The sequence below is a fragment of the Vidua macroura genome, chromosome 2 (genome assembly GCF_024509145.1).
Source record: "Vidua macroura isolate BioBank_ID:100142 chromosome 2, ASM2450914v1, whole genome shotgun sequence".
In the NCBI taxonomy this organism is placed as follows: Eukaryota; Metazoa; Chordata; class Aves; order Passeriformes; family Viduidae; genus Vidua; species Vidua macroura.
The window spans coordinates 37,597,136-37,617,608 of NC_071572.1; the positions used below are offsets into that span (position 1 = coordinate 37,597,136).

A 20,473-nucleotide genomic window follows, 5' to 3' on the forward strand; every position below is an offset into this window, starting at 1 on the left:
AAGCAGTGCTCACTATGGCCCTGCACAGCATCTAGTAGAAGTTAAACTTGTCTTAAACAAGTCAAACAAGTCTTAAATTTGTAATCACTGCCATTATCCGATTCCCCTCCCTCACACCTCACCACACTTCAATGTATGCAATCAGAAAGCTTTAGAGTCAGCATTAGTTAAATCTTGCTGGCTTTTGCTTCAGGTATACCCCAGACAGTTTTAATGAAGAAATTATTCTTTTATATTAAAGAGAAAATTGTATTCCTACATGACTCAAAACTTTCTGTGAATCTGTAGAATGTGAAAATAGTAGCTTGTCATTAGGGTGCCAAAGAAAGAGATGGTATATAGGGTTCCCAGCTCAGACCTCCGAAGGTGCTCACCTGAAGACAGTCTGAGATCAGCAGCTCCCAATATGGTCTGTGGAAGTCCTTAGTTCAAATCTCTGCTGTAAGTAAGAAAAAGAGATGCTAAGGAACTGCCTGTGTGATGTTCACAGAGATCAGCCCAGTTTTGAGAAGGGGGCCTACCTAACCTTGTCACTTAATGAATCTGTTTGTGTTCATTAAGAAAGCCTGAACTCAAGGCAAAACAGCTGTTAAATAATGGAGAGAAAAAGAGCAAAACAAATAAAGAAAACAAAAAAACAAATTTAAAAAATCTAAACCAAAACCCAAAAAATAGCAGTACCACACAACTTTACTTTTGCATTTCCTCCCCTTTACATCTTTTTCTCATTCCCAGAAGTGCTGGTCAGCACTTACCAGAAACAATTCCAGCCACTTGACTTTCTGTTCTTTCTCAAATTTCTAGACAAACTAAAAGCAGGAACTCAGTAACACTTCTTCTCCACAAATTCTTTGGTTTGTGTTTATTAAAGGATGTGCTCTATAAAACCTGGCCCTCAACATTCCCAGTGTGGCTGGCTGATTCAGAGCTGTTCACATGAGCCTTAACTTATTCTCAGCAGAGGACACCAGGAACATCAGGCACAATTCACCTTCTTCAGCACAGCTATCCAGGCTGGGACTCAGCTGTTTAAATGTAGGTATCTAATGATATTTTTAATGCCCCTAGGATATCCCCTCCAGCCATGTCCCTGCAGGAAACATAACTCCCACAAACAGCCCACAGCCCACCAGCCAGCCCAGTGCAGATGACATGGATAACCTAAGGCTGCAGCATCCCCTTTGTAGTTTTGGTCTGGAGCACTAGAACAGTGTTGAAATAAATTCCCCTTTACTATGTGCCAGGTTGTTTAGCAGAGAGCTTTTGGGGTGTGCTGACTTGTTTTGTTTAATGGTTTATAACTGAGCCAAAAGTCCACTGCACATTTGCAGACGTGATCCTCTACCAGGGATGTATGGGTTCATACCCATGACTGATCTTTCAGAGCATTTCAAAGTACACATGTTAGGGATACCTAAATGAGGGAAGACTAAACCATGCTGAAGTAACATACCCAGTTTATATGTAGGGAAATTTTCAAGTTCCCAGCACCAAATGCTTTAATCTACTGATCTGCTCCTGTCAGCTTTATTCCTTGATAAGCCATGTCCCATCCATTAGCAGGTGAATTAATTCATGAGCATTGTTCACTTATTATCAATTGTATTCTACTGTAATTCTCTGCTTTCTCTGCTCTACCTTTATCTCTCAAAACAACAGAGAGAACCATTAGAGGATTTTATAATTACCATTTCAGTCAAAAAAAAAAAGAAATCAAATTAATTTATCAATTATCTAAATAAAAATTTTAAAAGGTGCAGCCAGGTTCCAGAGTTGGACAGTGGTGGGAAAGGCCATTGGGACTGCAGGCGAAACACTGGTTTCCTACTACTTGTCAGGAGTTAAATGTCATAAACCAACACAAAAACAAAGAAGAAACAGTATAAGTGGTTTCCCCTTCTGATGAAAATTAAAAGAACCAATTTTGGTTCCAAGAAAATAAAATTCCTATAATAATTTTATTTTTCTTTAACCTTGTAGAATTAAAATCAATCAGATCTTTGATCTAAAATTTATACATCTATATTTTTTTGGCCACTTATCCCAATTAAGCCTTACTACTAATTAAAATCACAACTTTAAAAGGACAGGTACTGAAATATTTCTGTCATATGTTAGCCCTCAAAGACCAAAGGCAGTCCTTGGTGAGGAACATGAAAATATGCTTTTATTATGGGATTTCAATCTAATAGAATCATTCAAAAACCTACACTTTTATACCTGGTAGCATGACTCATTTCTCTGATTTGTTATGAAATTATCTAACTTTCAGCTTTTTTAATCAGTGTCAGAAGTCACTCTTACAGTTTGGCAGTCAAAAGGCTACCTTATGCTTTTGGCAGACTGTTGCTGTTTGAGTCACAGCAGACAGGCCTTGCTGAACATGTGAAATGCAGATTTCCCCTCCTACATCTATCAGAAAAGAACAAAGCCTAAGACCTTTGTATTATCTTCCATGCATTTGTGTAGTAATTAGGCACTTTTGTTATGTTCTGCTAAAACTCTCACATTTGGCTACTTAAGACGGGTACACTAAAACATGATTTGGATTGGGAAGTCTGAATTGTGTCATAAAATGCAAAAGCACTATGGATTTATCTTTGCACAAAAATTAGAGTTCTGACAAATCGTATCAGAACCCAATCCCTCCAGCCAATTACTTATTCTGTGCAGGAACCCAGCCATGATGTATGTAATACATCAGGCTTTTTTTCCCAGCTGAGCTCAATACCTGTGTCCCCAATGTTTCATTTGAAACTCAGCTGAAGAGTCTAACAGGCAGAGTCTAGATGTCTGCACCACTCAGTGAAATGTAAAAATGTAAATGTAAAGATTCTGTAAGTAAGCTTTGCAGAAGACTTTGATAGGAAGCTATCCCAACCTAGATGTATTTTAATGTCATCACTTTCTCTCCTGCTATTGCATGGAGATTTTCTTTTCTTAATGCCTGTTATAAGCTTCCAGTGTGGTAAACGTTTAACAAATGAAAAAAATCTTCCAACTATAGCTGGAACTATATACTAAAGTTTAAAGTTATAAACAAGGTCAGCAATACTAGGTATAGCGGCTGTCACTCTTTTAAAGATGGTGGTTGTCCTGTTTTAGGGCAAATGTGGGAGAAATAACATATATTTAAAAAAAAAAAAATATATATATATATATATAATATCCAGCATAAACAGAACAGATGACTGGGGGTACAAGCATCATAAAGTCACCCTAGGACAGTGGTGAAAAGCAGGTAATTGACTTTAGGTAATCAATTATCTGAAAAAAAAAAAAGATTCTTCTAACCAAGACATAAATATACTAAGAAGCATCTCAGAGTCTGAATTAAGCAGACAGGGAAGATTCATAAGTCTCATTACAAGAAACATCACAGGAATAAGTACCAGACAGCCATAAAAACAAACAGTTAAATAGCCTCTCCCATTGCAGGGTTCTGCATGCACTTACTGCTATTGTTGTTTTATAACTGCCTGAGTTAATGGATAAATCAATTACCTAATTGTCAGTACAGGAACAGATCCTTACAAGTTCTACCTTGTTTGCTGAAGTGACATTAAACTCACTTGAATAAGCTGGTAGCCTCATCACTGCAAAAATTCAAGAAGACACATCACATTATTGCTGTTTGTGATGCAAATATACATTTAGTTTGGTATTTCTCTATTTGAGCATTGATTTTTCTCATTTTTGATGTACGCTGACAGTGTCAAGAATCAGTCTGGGTATGTTAATCATCACCGAAATGCCACCAGGTTCACTGCACTGCTCCTTCCTTCTGTGAATGTCAATGGCAAATGCTTAAAATCACCCTGACTAACACGTGCAACATGTACAGGCAAAAGATGCCAGCTAAGTTCACAGAGCAGTACATAGTCCATCTTACCAGTTAAGCACCATAACTTGAGTGGAAAACAGGCAGTGAAACAGAAAGCATATAGCTAAGTATCTCTGAAAACCATCTCTGAATTGCTGCTTTCCTTGAGGATGTCTCCCGCTATCCTGTATTTAATCCATGCAAATGGATTAAATCCCAGAAGCACATTTAAAAAGGCAAAACAGACTTAGAGGAATGTTTGAAATCCAGCACTCCTGAGAGACCCACCTGCCGACTCAGTAATACTGTACCTCCTGCAACATGCCAAGTTTTTAACTGTGCCTGTAAATATTTCAATATCTTGGATAAGGTTTTAGTTCCCTAACACATGAGGAATCCTTGATACAGATATTCTCATCTGTGCTATATCGTGGCAATGTCAGCCTAATAATAAGTTGAATTCAGAAGGGGTCTCTTCTGTTTCCAGACAGCATTTTTGTGACCTAAGGTTTTATACAGCTAGTTGCTGAAATAATGACTCACAGTCATCCCTTTTTAAATAGAGGGGAAAAAACAAAGGCAAAGCTAGCAGTTAAATACAGGTAAATTTTACACAACTTGCTACTCCACAAGGCCACACAGGTGAGTAGCTGATGTGCTGTTTGTCCTTAGCTAAGCACAAAACCTGAGCATGAAGGTCTCCCCCTACACACTGTTCCCAGAAATCAAACTCCAAAATGACAGCTGCACTGTCTAGTCCCTTAGCAGAGGCTGGAGACCCAAACCAGGGATATTTCATCTGTGCTGTCTCTGAGGGTTCAGCATCAAGCACCCCTGCAGCGCCCAGACAAAAGGTCAGAAGGAGATGGAAGAGGTAAAAGCAAGACCCTGCATGAGGCTCTGCTGAGAAACAGCCACTCTAAGCCTCAGGTCCCCTCCCAAACTACTCACTCTGTGTTTCCACAGCATACCAAATATTTACAGGACTAGGAAAGTTGCCCCCAGCCCCAAGTTTTGCTGGAGATTTCAAGACACTTATTGTAAAAAAATTTTAGTTTCAACAAGAAGCAAGTTCAAGTGCAAATCAGGACTCTGATAGAGGTTTTATAGAAAATATTAATACAGCTTTATTAATATGGCTTTAAAAACCTTACTAGCACTTTAAAAGATTTGGATTGAAAAGTAAAATCTCCTAAAACATTCTGTTTGAAAGCAAGCATAAAAAGGAGAATAAGTTTTTCTGCCAAACTGAGATCTTGTGGCTTTCTCTTCCTTTCATCTACTTCTTATTACCTTACTTGTTGTTCTGTTAGACATATCCTAGTCACACAGATGTGGCACTAATCACAGGGTAGGAGTTGCCAACTGCCTGGGAGGATAAAGCTACTCTGACATTATCCCATCAGGCACCCAACAGTGACTTAGGAGATACAGCCTTTAGCTGACCCCTTTGTAAGGAAACAGGTGCCATCTGAGCATGCTGGGAAATCCTTTCTAATGCAAGCAACTCCCCCTACGCGATTCAAGGTTTAAAGTATAAAAAAAAAGCAACTCCTATCATTCCTATCATTTCACACATTGATGTTAGGAACAAAAGTGCTGAGACTTCCAGTGAGAATCTTGCTCGCTGACGATAATTATGGCTTAGCACGTTACCCTAATAAAAAATATTTCTGTGTTGAAAATTAAAGATTATTGGGGGGCAACAATTGCACTTTACATGTCAGACTTGATTTTTGTCTAAGATCTACACTTGAAGATACTTCTTCCACAAAGCTTGGCGCAGGTAAAGAATCATTAAGATTCTTCCTCTGAAAACCATCCAAATTTCCAGATTTTCACGGAAGCCCAAGGGGTAAATGTTTAAAAGTTTTTCAGTATTTGCGATTATTTTGAGCCATGGAGATGACAGAGCACAACAAGCCATACCAAAGTCAGGCACAAGAAATCTATCTCATAACCTTTGTGCTGCACCTTGTAAAAAAAGATGACCTGCACTGTCATCCCTGGTGTGGATGCTGAGAATGTTGTGGCAGGGAAGGGGACGTGGTCAATTTGCTGGGTGCCAGCTCCACAGTCGTATGCCAGCCTCACTGCCCTGATCTCTGCTCCCCACACTTGACTCAGAGAGTATATCTCCTTCCTCCTCTGCCCTTGCCACCCCACTCTCCTTCTCTCACTGTCCAGCACTTCCATTCCAAGCTGGATCAAAGTGTGACTGCACCCGCTGCACCTGGCAGAAGGTGTCAGGAGGACGCTGAATCTCCATGCTGCCAGAAACTAAGATTCCATGTCATTCAAATGTGTGTTGTGCTGAGTGTTGCATCCATTAGCAAGAGTTGCAGATTCAAATCATATTTTAGGACTTCTACTCATTGTTTCTTGTGTCTCAGTTACTCACCACACAGACCCCTGTACTTCCAGCAACATTGCATGCATGAGCAGGTCTCCCAAAGGCATGCAAGAAACTCAAAGAATGAAGTCTAAACTTTCTCTTCTTCCTGTGAGTCTCATTTCATGGGCTTAGCAGCACTACAAGCCTCCTTTATGCCCTTAAATATTAACATGCTTTTCTCTTGATGTGGGATCCCTCATTACCATATGAATAAATGATTAATGGTCACTGTACCAAACAAGTGCAACTTTTATAACTATATGAATCAGTGCTGAGCCAAACCCTTCAAGAGTAGTAAGAGTTTTCTGGCATTTATTGCACTTTATTGCTTCCTGGATCATTTAAAAGAAGTCACTGACGAACAACCGTAGGCTTGAAAGTTTACTGCAGATGTAGTGAGCAGTTCTGTATTTCAAAATGCAGACAAACTTTCTTTCCCAGCAATTTAATGCTGGTTCTTTGGCAGAAAACTCCACGGCTTGTCCAGCAAATGCTACTATTTGTGATGGCACCTCTTGTATATTGACAGGAGATAATTTTAATCAAACTTTGAGCGTAGTTTTAAGTACTGTTCTAACAATCATGCTGGCTTTGGTGATGTTCTCCATGGGCTGCAATGTGGAAATTAAGAATTTCTTGGGCCACATAAAAAGACCCTGGGGTATATTTGTGGGTTTCCTTTGCCAGTTTGGAATTATGCCTCTCACAGCCTTCTTGCTCTCTTTGGCCTTTAACGTCCTTCCTATTCAAGCTGTCGTGGTGATGATCATGGGATGCTGTCCAGGGGGCACGGCCTCGAATGTCATTGCCTACTGGGTGGATGGAGACATGGACCTAAGGTAAGAGCAGCCGTTCTCTAAGTACTTCGTGTGGCTCTTTTACATGTAAATTGTAAATTTTACATTGAAAAGGACTGTCTGATCTGTTTGATGTTTTTCTTAGCTTCCTGGCACATGCATGGTGGTTTCTCCTTGTAAAGATGGTTAGTTACTGTAATTGAAATAAATATAAGCAGAATAGCAAATATCCTTGATTCATTGGGAGGGAATTCACAAGGAAGATATCACAACAGAATTGTGTACATTAGAAAATATCTTTATTGTTAAACTTCAGATCTTGGAGCAAATATCATCTATGAAGACAATTAAAATAATATACATTATGAAAACTTTGCCCAAGTTAAAATTACTTTTCTTTCTCCCAAGATCTTTAGTAGTAAAAATATTTTAAAAAATAGGATTTTGGGACCAGAATCCTCTCAAAAAAATAGTGGCTATGAAACTTTTCTTGAAGTAATGTTTCTTGAAAAAGAGCTCCTGTGAAAAAATATTTTCCCTCCTTTTGTGTTCTATACAATAAAAAGACAGGTATTTATTTTCTCAATGAATACTAGTTCTAACGAATACTTGTGATAATTCTTTCTGCTCCTGGAACCTTATGCAAAGTCTTCAAACTGAGGGAATATTTTACAGGCTAGAAACCACTTCTTAAGGCAGCCCTGCATATCAAGGGCATTGAAAACCTTCCTTTGTGCAAGTGTGATGGTCTCAATGACAAAGTGCTATGAACTCAGAAACAGATGTGTAAGGCACCTGACCTGGCCTAGGACATCAAACACACAGGAGAAGTGAACCCTACTCTTGATGCAAATTCCATGGGGGGTTCATCAACTCTAAGAGCTTCTAAAAATAAGTCGTCTTTTTATTTTTATGTCCTGATTACTTTGGTCTAAAATAAGCAGGATCATTTCTCTCTTTCCAATAGAGTAAAATAAATTGGAGCATTCATCCAATTTATCATATGCCAGTCTTAACTAGAAATGGAAAAAGATAGTAGAAGTAAGAAAGATGTGGAGCTAGAGTAAATAGTCTAAGAATGTTAACATCTGCAGCTTTAGTGCAACATTTTTTTCCATCCTTTGAAAATATTGAACTTTTCTGTCACATACAGGTATTAATGTAAAAATAGCTTTCAAATTATAAATGAGGTTAGCTCTGCTAATACTTGACTTCCTCATTGTAGAGGAAAAATCTGTGATATTAAGAACTGTAAGACTCTTAATTTCAATTAATACAGGTCTAAGAAATCACAGATGAGAAGATTGAGTACAAGGCTGAAATTTTGTTCCAATCTCTCCCTGAAAGAATAAACTGAGCTAAACTATGCTTGGTCAGCTCTGTATGTTCAGGATTGCTCCAATGAAATCAGTGGTAAAAATTCAAATTTATAATGCTATAAACATGAATAGGATTTCTAGCCCATGATGTTGACAAAGGGTGAAGTTAATTGAAAATGCTTTTAAAAGGTTATTCTTCAGGTAAAGACCTCTACCTTAGGTCAAAGGCTTTTGGTCAGTACCTTTGCAGCAAAGATGCAGGGACCACAGGATACAGGAGGTACAGCAGATTGTCAAGGCAAGCATCTTCTCAATAGAAGAATAACATTAGAGGTTGTGTGGATGGTTTCTGGAGCTATCACAGTATTATAGAAACCTGTCCATCATATCAGAAATGTTTTGGTTTTAACTGTAATAATTTATGATTATACATTACAACCCTTGGTCATTGTCTATACTTTTGTTTCAAAACCTCTCTGCAAATAGACCACAAGTTAGAGAAGGAATTAGTTTTATAATTAGCATTAAAATCATAATCAGGTGAAGTATGATATTTCATATCTTTCTTAGTAAATCAAATGCAGCCGATATCCTCTAATGGTTCCCCATAGAGATATCTCTTGATATTTCACAAAAACAACTGCTTCTGTGGAAACAGGGACTGGGGTTAGGGGATGGCCAGACTTTGGGGAAGGAGGTACATTCAGGGACAGTATAAAGATACAGGAAGTACAGAGGTAGGAAACATGAGGGTTTGTTTTTTTGGTTTTTTTTTTTTCCATTTGGGTCTTCATCAAAGCTTAATTGTAGCCCATAACTCTTTTTCTCTGTAGGAGACTTCTATAGGAACTCTTTTGCCAGAGGCCCCTGCAAAATCTTAATCAATGACTCTAAAGCAAAATGAATGCAGATATTCCCATAGTTTCTGCATTAATTTTTCTAGATTTCTCTGGATCTGCTCAGTTTGTGGGCCAGGATCAGTAGTCCCTTTTCTGAGGACAAGCAACAATAAAGAGAAATCTGAAGTGAGGCTCAGAAGAAAGCTTCCAAAAGGTCTTGACTAGAACCCTCTCTCATTATTTTTATACCAGAAAAATTAGATTTGTATGCATAATTTTATCCATTGTATTCCAATTCCAATGCCTTTCCCCATTCCTTCACTCCTGTGGCAGAATGCACCTTTTTGTAAACAGAAAAGAGAAATACCTTTGTAAAATGCAGCAACAATACTTATGCTAAGCCTCACTGAGCAATTCTTAGCACCTACTTTTTGGCCTAGAGCAAAACAAGCCAGAAAAGGAAATTTGATTATATCACAAATTATAAACAATTTGAGTTCAATTTTAACACTCTAGAACTGCTGATATAATGGAAAGCTCCATTTGATGTCCATCTCTGCCCCTGTTCCCTGCTTGCCGTCCTCTCTGAAGCCAGCCAGACAGGCAGCATGGAGACAGATTTGCCAACAGACCTTTCTGCTGGCCACCTGTCTGACTACCTCCTTTGTACCAAAAGTTATGGTTCTGTAGCTGCAGAACACCTTGATTTTTCATATTCTTTTCTTTTCAGCAGAAGCCATTCCTTTCATTTAGCTTTTCTCTAACCTGATAAATTGTCTGTAGCCAGCAACATTTCTTGCACAACCTTTCACAAGGTGTGAAATGGTAATAAGAAAATGAGAGACTATGGGCTAGCATGAGATGAACTGTCACTGTAACCAATTTCTTTGCAGCATCAGCATGACAACTTGCTCCACGCTGCTTGCAATGGGAATGATGCCACTTTGTCTCTTTATTTACACCAAAATGTGGACTGATGCTGATGCAATTGTACTCCCCTATAACAGCATTGGTGAGTCCAGTGAAACAGCACTTTCTCTTCTGTCTATCCTCCATTCAGGGACAACCACCTCTATAACAGCGTCCTGCAATCAGGAAGAAATTACCTCAGATTTTTACATATATTCCTCTTTCTACTTTTTAATAACCTCCATGGGCATTAGGCACCAAAAATCACTTCACATCATCCACAGCTCTGCCAGAGAAAGACTTGAAGCTGCTATAAATATTGTACAGATAATTATGACAAGATTGTGCATGTTTTTCTTTCCAAATGGCTTTGAGACCTACGTGGTAGCGGGATAAGAATATAGAATAATTCATGTAGGAATAGCTGCTTCTCCTGGATGAAAGTGTTTATAACAGCTTTAAGACACAATCCTGCAAAGTGCTAAATGCTGAGGCCACAATCTGGCAAAATACTTAAGCACACATGGATAATTAAGCAAGTGATTAAAGCCGCTGAGTCTCTTTGAAAAGCTGCAATCTACACTGCCAGGAGTGGCTTCATTTGACTTCCTGTCAAAAATCTCATCCAGCTACAAAGAGAAAATAGTTAAAGTATTTAGAAATACATGCTCCAGTGCTTTGCAGAGCTGTGGCCCTAGTGCTTATCAAGTGCAATTCCATGTTGTGCTAATCTTAAAAGCCAGAAGAATCACTTTCACATTCTTCAACTTCACTTCCCGTTGTCCTTGGGGAAAAACAAAAATCCAATAGGTTGATTGTGTTTTCAAAATAAATACTGGAGGAGGAAGGCCAAAACAAAAGAAGCTCTAAACCGGTTGCTGATATGGTACAGTAGCGAAACACCTGCAGACAAAATGAACATTTAATATAGCTACTCACATCACAGGATAGCAATGATTAGCACACTCAGATTTCTGTCTGCCTTTCTGATGCAGGTGAATGAGCATGTAGCTCAGCAGAATGGCAATTACTTCAACAGGCTGCCAAAGATAACAGAGTCTATAGAAAATCAAATGGGCAGGTGTGGGTAGAGTGTGCATGCATGCTCCGGGGTGTGCACACCAGAAACTTCCCCTGAAAGGCTGCTTCAGGCCCACAGTCACTCGTCATGATGTCTGTCCTGTCGTGAGCTCTTGCACCATACAGGGTCTTGACTTCTCTTTTCTTTTTTTACAGGACTTTCTCTGGTAGCTCTTGTAATTCCTGTTTCGGTTGGAATATTTGTCAACCACAAATGGCCTAGTAAAGCGAAAATCATACTTAAGGTAGGATATATAAGTCTGAAGTATAAGCAATTATGGACAAATTATGGAATCAGTGGGGCCACTGAAGCAGTACATTGCTATTCATAGTATTAGTATCTGACTTCATAAGACCTGGAAAGTTTTCAGCAGAAAACAAATGAGGTGCTGTGGAAACGTATTGCTTTTCCCCGCACAAACATGCATGAGTTGCATGCATTATTAGAGACCATCATTATCTAAAGAACTAGCTTTTGTCTTTGGTTGCAACTACGTTAGTAATTGAGTTCAGTGTATAATGTAAACTGAAAATGGAAGGAAAATAATTCAAAGCTGTTTTTCTCTGCAAAACAATAAAAAATAAAATCATTCTGGATCAAAATGCCTTTCTCCTTTTAAGAGAGTTTCCTGATTTTTGTGAGCCAATTTTTGAGTGTGAAGCCAATTTTTATTAAAAAATAATAACAGAATAAAACAGAAAATATTCCAACTCCTATATGAACCTTGAAAAACTATTCACAAAATACAGCTATCTTTGCAAGATGGTTTCATATACATCAAAAATACTGGGATTTTGGCAAAAAAACTGTTCTCATCAAAATAATAATTCAGCCATATATAGGGTGACAGCAAATTAACCATTCTGTACATTTGATTTAGGTTTAAAGAGATTTTCAGATGTGCTGAGAATTCTTGGCCTTTGTTAACCATTTTTACATAACAAATATATTATCTAAATTTTCTTAATGAAAACTAGTCTGGTCACTTGTTTTTCTACCTATATTTGTTATCACTTCTTTGCTATTGGCTCAGACAGCATAGAGCGCAAGTAAGGTCTTTTTAAGTCAATCCATTTTCATTAAACTGCTAGCTAAATGCATTCACATCTTGCTATTTCTATTTAATCAGTTGAGGGGAAAGCATGGACTTGTACTCACATGTAAAGAAACTCTACTTGATCTCTCAGCAAAGGCCCATTTCATTCCTTCTTACTGAGTGGGTGAGCAGCCCACAGCCTTGAGAGTTTGCTTTGTGTAGGACAGTGAAGCATCAAGTGAATATTGAGCCATAGCTGTCGGAAAAAGGACTATATAGTGAGAAATTCAGACAAGAGAACAAAGACAGTGTGCCAGGTGAAAGAAGAGCTTGTCATGGCCAGACCATGTTTCTTCTTCCTAAGTGTATGTGGTTAATAGCTCGGCCAAACAAAAGCACTTGTTCACTCAGTGCTCTTAAAAATGCTTCAGCCAAAGACTGATGAAACCACTTCAATGGCAATACATGTTTTAGCTGAGGAATAGATTCTCCTAAGCTTAGACTAAGTGTGTCTCCGAGATCCCTGGCAACACAGGCTATAGTGACAGACGTTCCACTTGGGGATTGAAAAGAGAGTGAGCTATAACTTTTTTTAGGCAAGCAGTGGTAAAGATCTCAGTACATTCAGTCACAGGAAATAAAATCAACTGCAGTGCTTAGGTATGTATGGAAAGGCTATACAAGCTCATAACCAGTTTTCAAACATTAATTTTTAGCCTCATTAAAGATTTACCCCTTCAGTTGGCAAATAATTTCCTAGCACTAGCTCACTAGCAATCTAGTGTGCAATTAGCACACACTGTACTAAGCCTCAGAGTGTGATTCACCAAGGAGGGGAGGAAAATGCAGTATTCTACCTGCTAGGCTATCAGTTTCTCAACAACTCTGGGGAAATTTTTCTAATGCGTGCACCATTCCTCACTCATATCACATCTGTGAAATTATTTTTAATCTCCAGCCCTAAGTACAATTATAGTCAAGGCTTCAAAAAACTAGTTTTACAGTAATCTGCAATTACAGCTCTGTCTTTAACTGTAGTCACTCCTTGAAGTACATCATACATCTCCTGTTTGTTAAAGTGGCAACTATCTCATCTCTCTGCCTGCTTTGAATTGTATTGCTGTAAACATTAGGTTTCATGTTTAACATGACATTTCAGTGACTCATGTTTGACACCGTATTTGTTGCCATTAAACTTCCTTGAGATCTCATTTGTGCAGTATTCTGTGATTCTGTGACTCTGACTCAGTTCCTCTTCTTTTGCTTCACAGGTAGGTTCCATTGTGGGAGCAGTGCTCATCGTGCTCATTGCTGTGGTTGGGGGAATACTCTACAAAGGCTCCTGGATTATCACACCAAAATTATGGATCATTGGCACCATATTTCCAGCGGCTGGCTATACTTTAGGATTCTTTCTGGCTCGTCTAGCTGGTCTGTCTTGGAACAGGTAATGCATAGCCTTTATTCAACTGCGTAAAAAGATTTTATTTAGCGATTAATCAATGCTGAGAATGCTCCCTAAACATTAATTATGTTACAGAGTCATTCATTCACTAAGCCTATTTTTTTGTGATGCTATGTGGAGACAAAACTTTTTTTGTGCACATTTATTTACAGATTCTGATTATAGCATTTCCTCCAACCCTTCATATGTTTTCACTTTCTGTGCCAATGTCTTGTACTTCAAGCAAGTGAAACAGATCTGACTTGTAAGTGGTTTGGAACTGCAGTAAAACCCCTCATGTAGATGCAGCAGTCTGCAATTTAGAACATCACTGCAAGAGAGGGAGACAGTGAGTGCCACATATGTGCCTTGAAGGTGGTTCACAGCCTTCTACAGCTGCTGTACTGCCAGTAATTGGTGGTACCAGCCACAGATGGAGTGTTTTGCTGACTATGTCAGCTGAAGGATACAATTTTCTTAGTTATCCTTTACATTTTTTTGCTTATCCAGATTAGTAAAAAGCATAAGGACCCACTGGATGCTATTTCCCAACTGTCTTTGTATTATTCCCTTTAGGTGTCGTACCGTGTCTCTGGAAACAGGCATGCAAAACACTCAACTATGTTCCACTATAGTACAGCTCTCATTCACTCCTGAACAACTTGAACTGATGTTTACTTTCCCACTCATCTACAGCATTTTCCAGCTGTTGTTTGCACTACTAATTTTAGGAGGTAAAGTATAGTAATTTTTTATTATAGCACTATAATTATCATTATTATTACCAGTTTAACTTTTCATGTATATTGAGAAAACAAGAAGGGATAAAAATAATCAAATGGATTTCAAAATCAAAACATAGCTTTAAAAATCTTTCTGGAGGTGTTGAAATGATTTAGCAATATAAGGAAAGGAAGTGTTGCATGGATATATGTTACTACAACATCTTTTTCAGGCAATTTTTATAATTCTTTTATTTAATACTGCCCTTATATTGATCCTCAGGCTACCGTCTTTACAGAAGACACCATGTGAAAACAAAGACAGATGTTGAGAAAACAGCACAAAAAGAGGATTCAAAATCAAGTGCTAAAATAAATGGAGGATTTGTATCAGATGAGATGAAATAGACAATTACATCTGCTCTCACCAGCTGTGAAGATAAAGAATATACGGTTTATTTAAAACTTTTATTTTTTCACATGCTGTTTTTTCATGGAAATATTTAACAAAAGAAGAAGTTCTGCTGACATTGTACAGCAAGACTTCAAAGTGATTAACTTAAGAAATAGGTACTTTGATTTTTAATATGGTTTTTGCCACAATTGTAGAATCTGGTTTTGGGGCTAATTCCCTAAATTATGGATTATTTTACATTTTATTATTATGGATTATTTAACAAAAAAGCAGAATAACGGTGGGTTATTGCTAAAAAGAAGCAGATATCTGCAACTCCAGCCCATGATCCTGCAAATCCATCTGCTAGTCTCAGCCCCACACAAAACAAAAAGAAATCTTGTGGAAGTGTCTGAGCGAGAGCAGGAGTTGATATGGAAGATCTGGTAAGGCTGAATATGAATCAAGCATGAAATTGGACCAAGCCAATAATGAAATAAAAGTTTCATTTAGGTCAGTCTGGGCAGACTAAAGCACTGTATTAATTGCTTGAAGCATTAATTTATTCTAAAGCTATAATTTTAGCAAGTGCAAGGCACCTTATAACTCCATTATTTTTCCCAAAGTAATGGAAAGTAATAGAATGTAGCAGTCTTACATCTTTGGTCTGGGTCTTTTAGGTCCTGGAAACAGGAACAGAGAGACAAAGGTGAGGTCTTAAGCCTTGAGCAATTTTAGTGACAGCAGCGACAGCTGCATACAAAGGAGCAAGCAGAGGTTCTGGAAGCATAAGAAATTATCATCTTCTGAACTAAAAGGAAGGCATTTGAAAATGGAACAAAAATGTCCCTGATTAATCCAGGACTACTTCCACCAATCTTAACATAAGACAGTAGTGCTTGGAGAGAGCTATATATTTTTGCTATTTTATGAGGTAAATAAATTTGAAACTGCCAGATGTCTATGACATGTAGACATTGGTATAGTTGACAATTTTAAGATTTTATTTATATAAACCACAAATAGAAATAATTGGATGTACACATACATTATATATTGTTTGTTTCTGAAAAGTCAAGAGTTCATGTGGAAATCTCTCCTAATTGTGTGGAGAAAATAAGTACAATTCTAGGAGAAACAGTGCAGTAAACTCCTTGCAGCTGTAATTTTTTAAGGAAACACTGAGTAACATTGGTCCTGTAGCTGTTATGTAAAGAGAATATCCAGAGAACTTCAGGTAAATGAGTGAGAGGTTGGCTGACCAAAAAATTCAAGAGTGAACCAACCATCAGTACATGGAAACAATATACCTTTCTGTCATATTCAAGTGGACCTTTCAAGGTATGATGAGTTAATGTGTCAGGATTTTACAAACACAACTGAAATTGTGGAATTTAAGTTCCCAACTTGCAGCTTTCCACTGCTGCAGAAACATGCCCAGTACTAAACAAAGAATAAATTATTATTGTCTACTGTATATTAGGGAAAGGGTCTCAAAATGTTCCTGAGTTCTGTGAGGCTTGAAGCTGCTTTACTTTTGGCAGGGAGATCAGAATGATCATAACTTCCAAGGAGGAGCTCAACACTGAGTGGGAGTTAGTACACAACAAGGTGTTCTGTGTTTTATAGAACAAAGATTAGACAAAACAATGTAGCAAAGACTGTTATGGAGAAATCATAAATTGTGAAATAACATATTCATCAAGAAAAGGATAAGCTGTCATTTGTAACATCTGTACTAAAATGGTTATTGTCTTGCTCCTGCATCCGTCAAAAAAATGGACAGTGGAACTTACTTAGGATCATGTCTTTCTTACACACAAAGCTGCTTCTCTTCCCCCATGCTTGCTGAACTTCAATGTTTCTGTGTATATTTCAAGCAGATCTTGAAAATGTATTGAAGAATAATAGTTTGTCTTGCTTATACTCTGTGTGTGTGTCTGTGTGTCTACGTGTGTATTTAACACAACTGTATAAATTATTGAACTAAATAAAGTCAGAAACTATTTATAATTTTGCCCACTGGAGTAATTTAAGGTGAAAAAAGAATTGAGACTGAAACTGAACATGCAGACAGAGTTTATAGCTTTGAGATCTAACAAAAACATCTCATGTTATGGGTCAAATGGATATGTTAAATAATCCTAGAACCATAGAACAGTTTGGGTTGGAAGGGACCTGGAAATGTCATGTAGTCCAACCTTGCTGCAATAAGCAGGGACATCCTCAACTAGATCAGGTTGCTCAGAGCCCCATCCTACCTGATCTTGAATGTTTTCTTCTAAATCTCCAGCTGTAGAAGTGAAGTCTGGACAACACCAGTATCAGATCACTTGTGGAGCTGGGGTGGACTATCTCACAGTAGTGAGAACCATTGGGGAAGATGTGTTGTCTCCCCAGAGGTGTCCAAAAATATGTTTGCATATATAGAGACCTATAAATGCTGGGATATGGGCTGTTCAGTTGCTGGGGTCTAGTGGCCTCCAACCTTGCAGTTATTGTCAAAATATTGGTATTGTCAAAAGGAAAACCCTGGACTGCTGAGATCAGCTTGTTTAACCTGCTCAGTGTCAGCTCCTCACATTCCATAGTATGAAAATCCTTTCAATGAAAGGCAGTATCACTGAGTCACCACTGCTTTTTAAGCAATCTTTTATGCGTGGAAAGAACCTGTGGATGGGACATTGCAGCTTGTGCAACTTAAAAGCATCATGCAGTGTTGTTCAGGCTAATAAATGTCCATTCTAACTCTTACACATACTGGCAATCAGGAATTTAGTTCACTTCTAAGTCTTACAGGCTCTAAGCTTCCACTGCTACTTTACATTTAGTCATTCATGTCCAGAGTGCCTAGGTAGTCCATGCTGCTTTCAAATATTTTGCTGCAGTGTGGTTCTCAAGTTGTTGCAGTCAAAATGAGATGAAGCATGTCTAAGGACAGGCACCCTAAAAGTTAAAATGACAGTTGAATTAATGCCTCGCTCATCCCAAGGTCTGTAGTATAAGGCCTACAAAGATGCAAAAATCACACTTGCCAAGCCAATCTGTCACCATGAATCTGGATATAAATATGCATTCTCCGGTCAGCAAAGAGAAGGAGACGCAACACCACAGAATTAAACATGCCCACCATCTCAGAATTGTCCATCTCTATAAAGTAGATTTAGATGGCCTGACTTAGCTCAAATATCTAAATTTTTAGTCTCAGACAGAGAAAAAAAGAAAGTTGAAATTATTATATCTTTTCATATTTCTTTCTGTTTCTGCATAAGGTCTCTGAGCATCCAAAGATGCTCAATCTGTCTCCTTTAACCAGGAAGATAGGCTTTGTAGTTGAGAAAATAAAAACTAGACAAAATAAAAGACTGTATGGTGATTCTAACCTCTTATTATATAACTTCTACTATAACTAATTTCTCATCTGACTTAAAGGCAGGTAGAAGACCTGGTTCAGTCATGTAGTGTGCTGTGTTAGTCAGAAGAAAGGTAATTTGGGTAGAATTAACAAGTAAATTTATTTGCCATTTACATTAAATGAGTTTCTTGTTTCAAACTGTCATGGTTTAATGTAGTTTAGATTTTAGTTAAGGAAAAAATCCACAAGCTACATTAGTGATTCCCTGTAAGTACCTTGGCAGCTTCATTCGGACCTAATGGAACAAAAAAGCTGGCTAGTTTTGAATATTGACAACCTGTTAAACCACTTAAGAGAGCTGAATATGCCTCTGTGAAATCACATTTAAAGATGAACAAGCCCCAGGAAAAGCTCTCTTGCTTCTGGCCTTTGAACAGGTAACTGGACGTTGGCTGGGCCAGGTCCCGCTCCGCCGCGCAGCCCATGCAGACTGGCGGAGCAACACCCATGTTGAACCAAGCAAATGTTAAAGTAGCTGTGATCCAATGAGAAACTTGAAGAGAGAGAAAGACATGAGAGAGATGAGAAACCTCACCCTGGGGATAGAAGAAGAAAACCTCTGTTCCCAGAGATAAAAGAAGAGAACATTTGTTTCTATACTAGAACAGCTCATCCTTAAAATTGAACACCAATAAGCTGAAATGACCCATGGTGGTAGTTGAGGGAAGACTACCAAACCGTGGGAAGGACTTCATGATTGCAGATTTCTAGGTGGCTGCTATTCATGAAAATTAAAACCACTAGAGAATTGTTTCTTGTGGAAAAGTCTCCATGACATGGGAGGAGAGACTCATCTCCTCAAGTGAACTGAAGAAAGATTATTATTTTAGAAGTGGTAAACTGACTGAAAATATCAAATTTTGTCTCTTTACGTTGTCAGTGGGAAAAGAAAGAGGAGTTGCAGACAGGAGAAGTGTTCTGAAGGTTTACTCTAATTTCTCAGTATTTTTCTTTTAGTTCTGTTAATAAAGTTTTTTTTATACCCTTCAAAGTTTTCAGCCTGCTTTTCTCTCATCCTAATCCTTATCTCACAGCAGAAAATGAGTAAATAATTCTAGTGGATGCACTGGCATTTGGCCAGCACTAGACCCACTACATTAATTGGTGCATCGGCCAGGAAACTCAGATTGGTGAACCAAAACCACTACACTTAATTGGTGTTTCTGCCCAGCTGAACTGAAACTGCCACACAAACTAATAAGGTTTTGATGTTCAAAACCTGCTTTTATAATATCTGCCAGTCAGTATAATTTTTGTCAGCCACAGAAAAGAGAAATGAGCTTATCTTTTTTGTGGCCCAACCAATTAGCATACAGTACACTTGATGAAAATCTAAAAGAATAATCAGTATTCCTGAGTTCCCAGGGTACAGACCTTCACTTCTTGGTATCTGACCAGAATCTGCTCTCCAGAGATTAACTGTGCTTGCTTACATCCAGAATTAAAGCAAATATAATGTAATAGTTCCATAACCAAATAGTAACCAACCAGGCCTGACTGGATCTTTCAAGCCAGAACTGAACATGATAGAATGCTTCTATCTCTTAAGAAATATTCATTCTGCTCCAAAACATCTCAATTAAACTGAACACTAAATTAACTTAAAATATCAAATGTAAAAATAACTTTTACTTGCCAGAATATCTTCCAGTCTTCAAACTAGAATTGCATAATATGGATAGTTGAAGGTTCTGAAGAAGTCCTAATTTGTTTTCATGAATAGATATGTGCTGTGGAATTATATCACCCTCTCCCTTTAATTTCCATTAAATTGAGCCATCTACAAGTTTCCAGTAACAACCTTTCCCCCTTCCCTAGAAAAAAGCAGTCAGTACTATCAGTAGGAAAAGATAGATATCTCTGGAGAACAAGCCATCACACTCTTCAGACATCTGATTTAGGACAGGGAGAATTCTGGAAGGGGACGTAGACATTGTGCAGAATCAAGCACAAAATTCAGTTGCCTGAACAGAGGGTCTAGCGCAATGTGAGATGCCCTGGGTTGTTCTGCCTGGATTGCCACTGCCAGTCCAGGAAGTCACAAGTATTCTGCAAGTCCTGTGTCCTGCCTGTACCTACCATGGCCCTACAGCAACTAAAATGGCACCACACACTTGTGTAATTAACCCAATCCTCCTTGTGACTTGTAATTCGTCCTTATTTGTAGGGTTTCCTGTGATATATATGAATTCTTCACAGTCAGATGAAAGGCCAGCACTTTACATGGTATAATTGTAGGGCTATAAGAAAACCCTTGAGATATATTGTAAAATATTTCAGAATTTTGGGTTGAGAAATC

General features: G+C 38.1%; 1 protein-coding gene across 1 annotated transcript; it reads left to right on the top strand.

Annotated features, from left to right (window-relative positions):
• Positions 1-6,635: 6,635 nt before the first annotated feature.
• SLC10A2 (solute carrier family 10 member 2) lies at positions 6,636-14,773 on the top strand. The gene is made up of 6 exons (XM_053971179.1): positions 6,636-7,057; positions 10,067-10,185; positions 11,319-11,407; positions 13,471-13,646; positions 14,220-14,377; positions 14,649-14,773. The coding sequence occupies exons 1-6, from the start codon at positions 6,636-6,638 to the stop codon at positions 14,771-14,773; spliced, it is 1,089 nt and encodes a 362-aa protein (XP_053827154.1).
• The last annotated feature ends 5,700 nt before the right edge of the window (positions 14,774-20,473 follow it).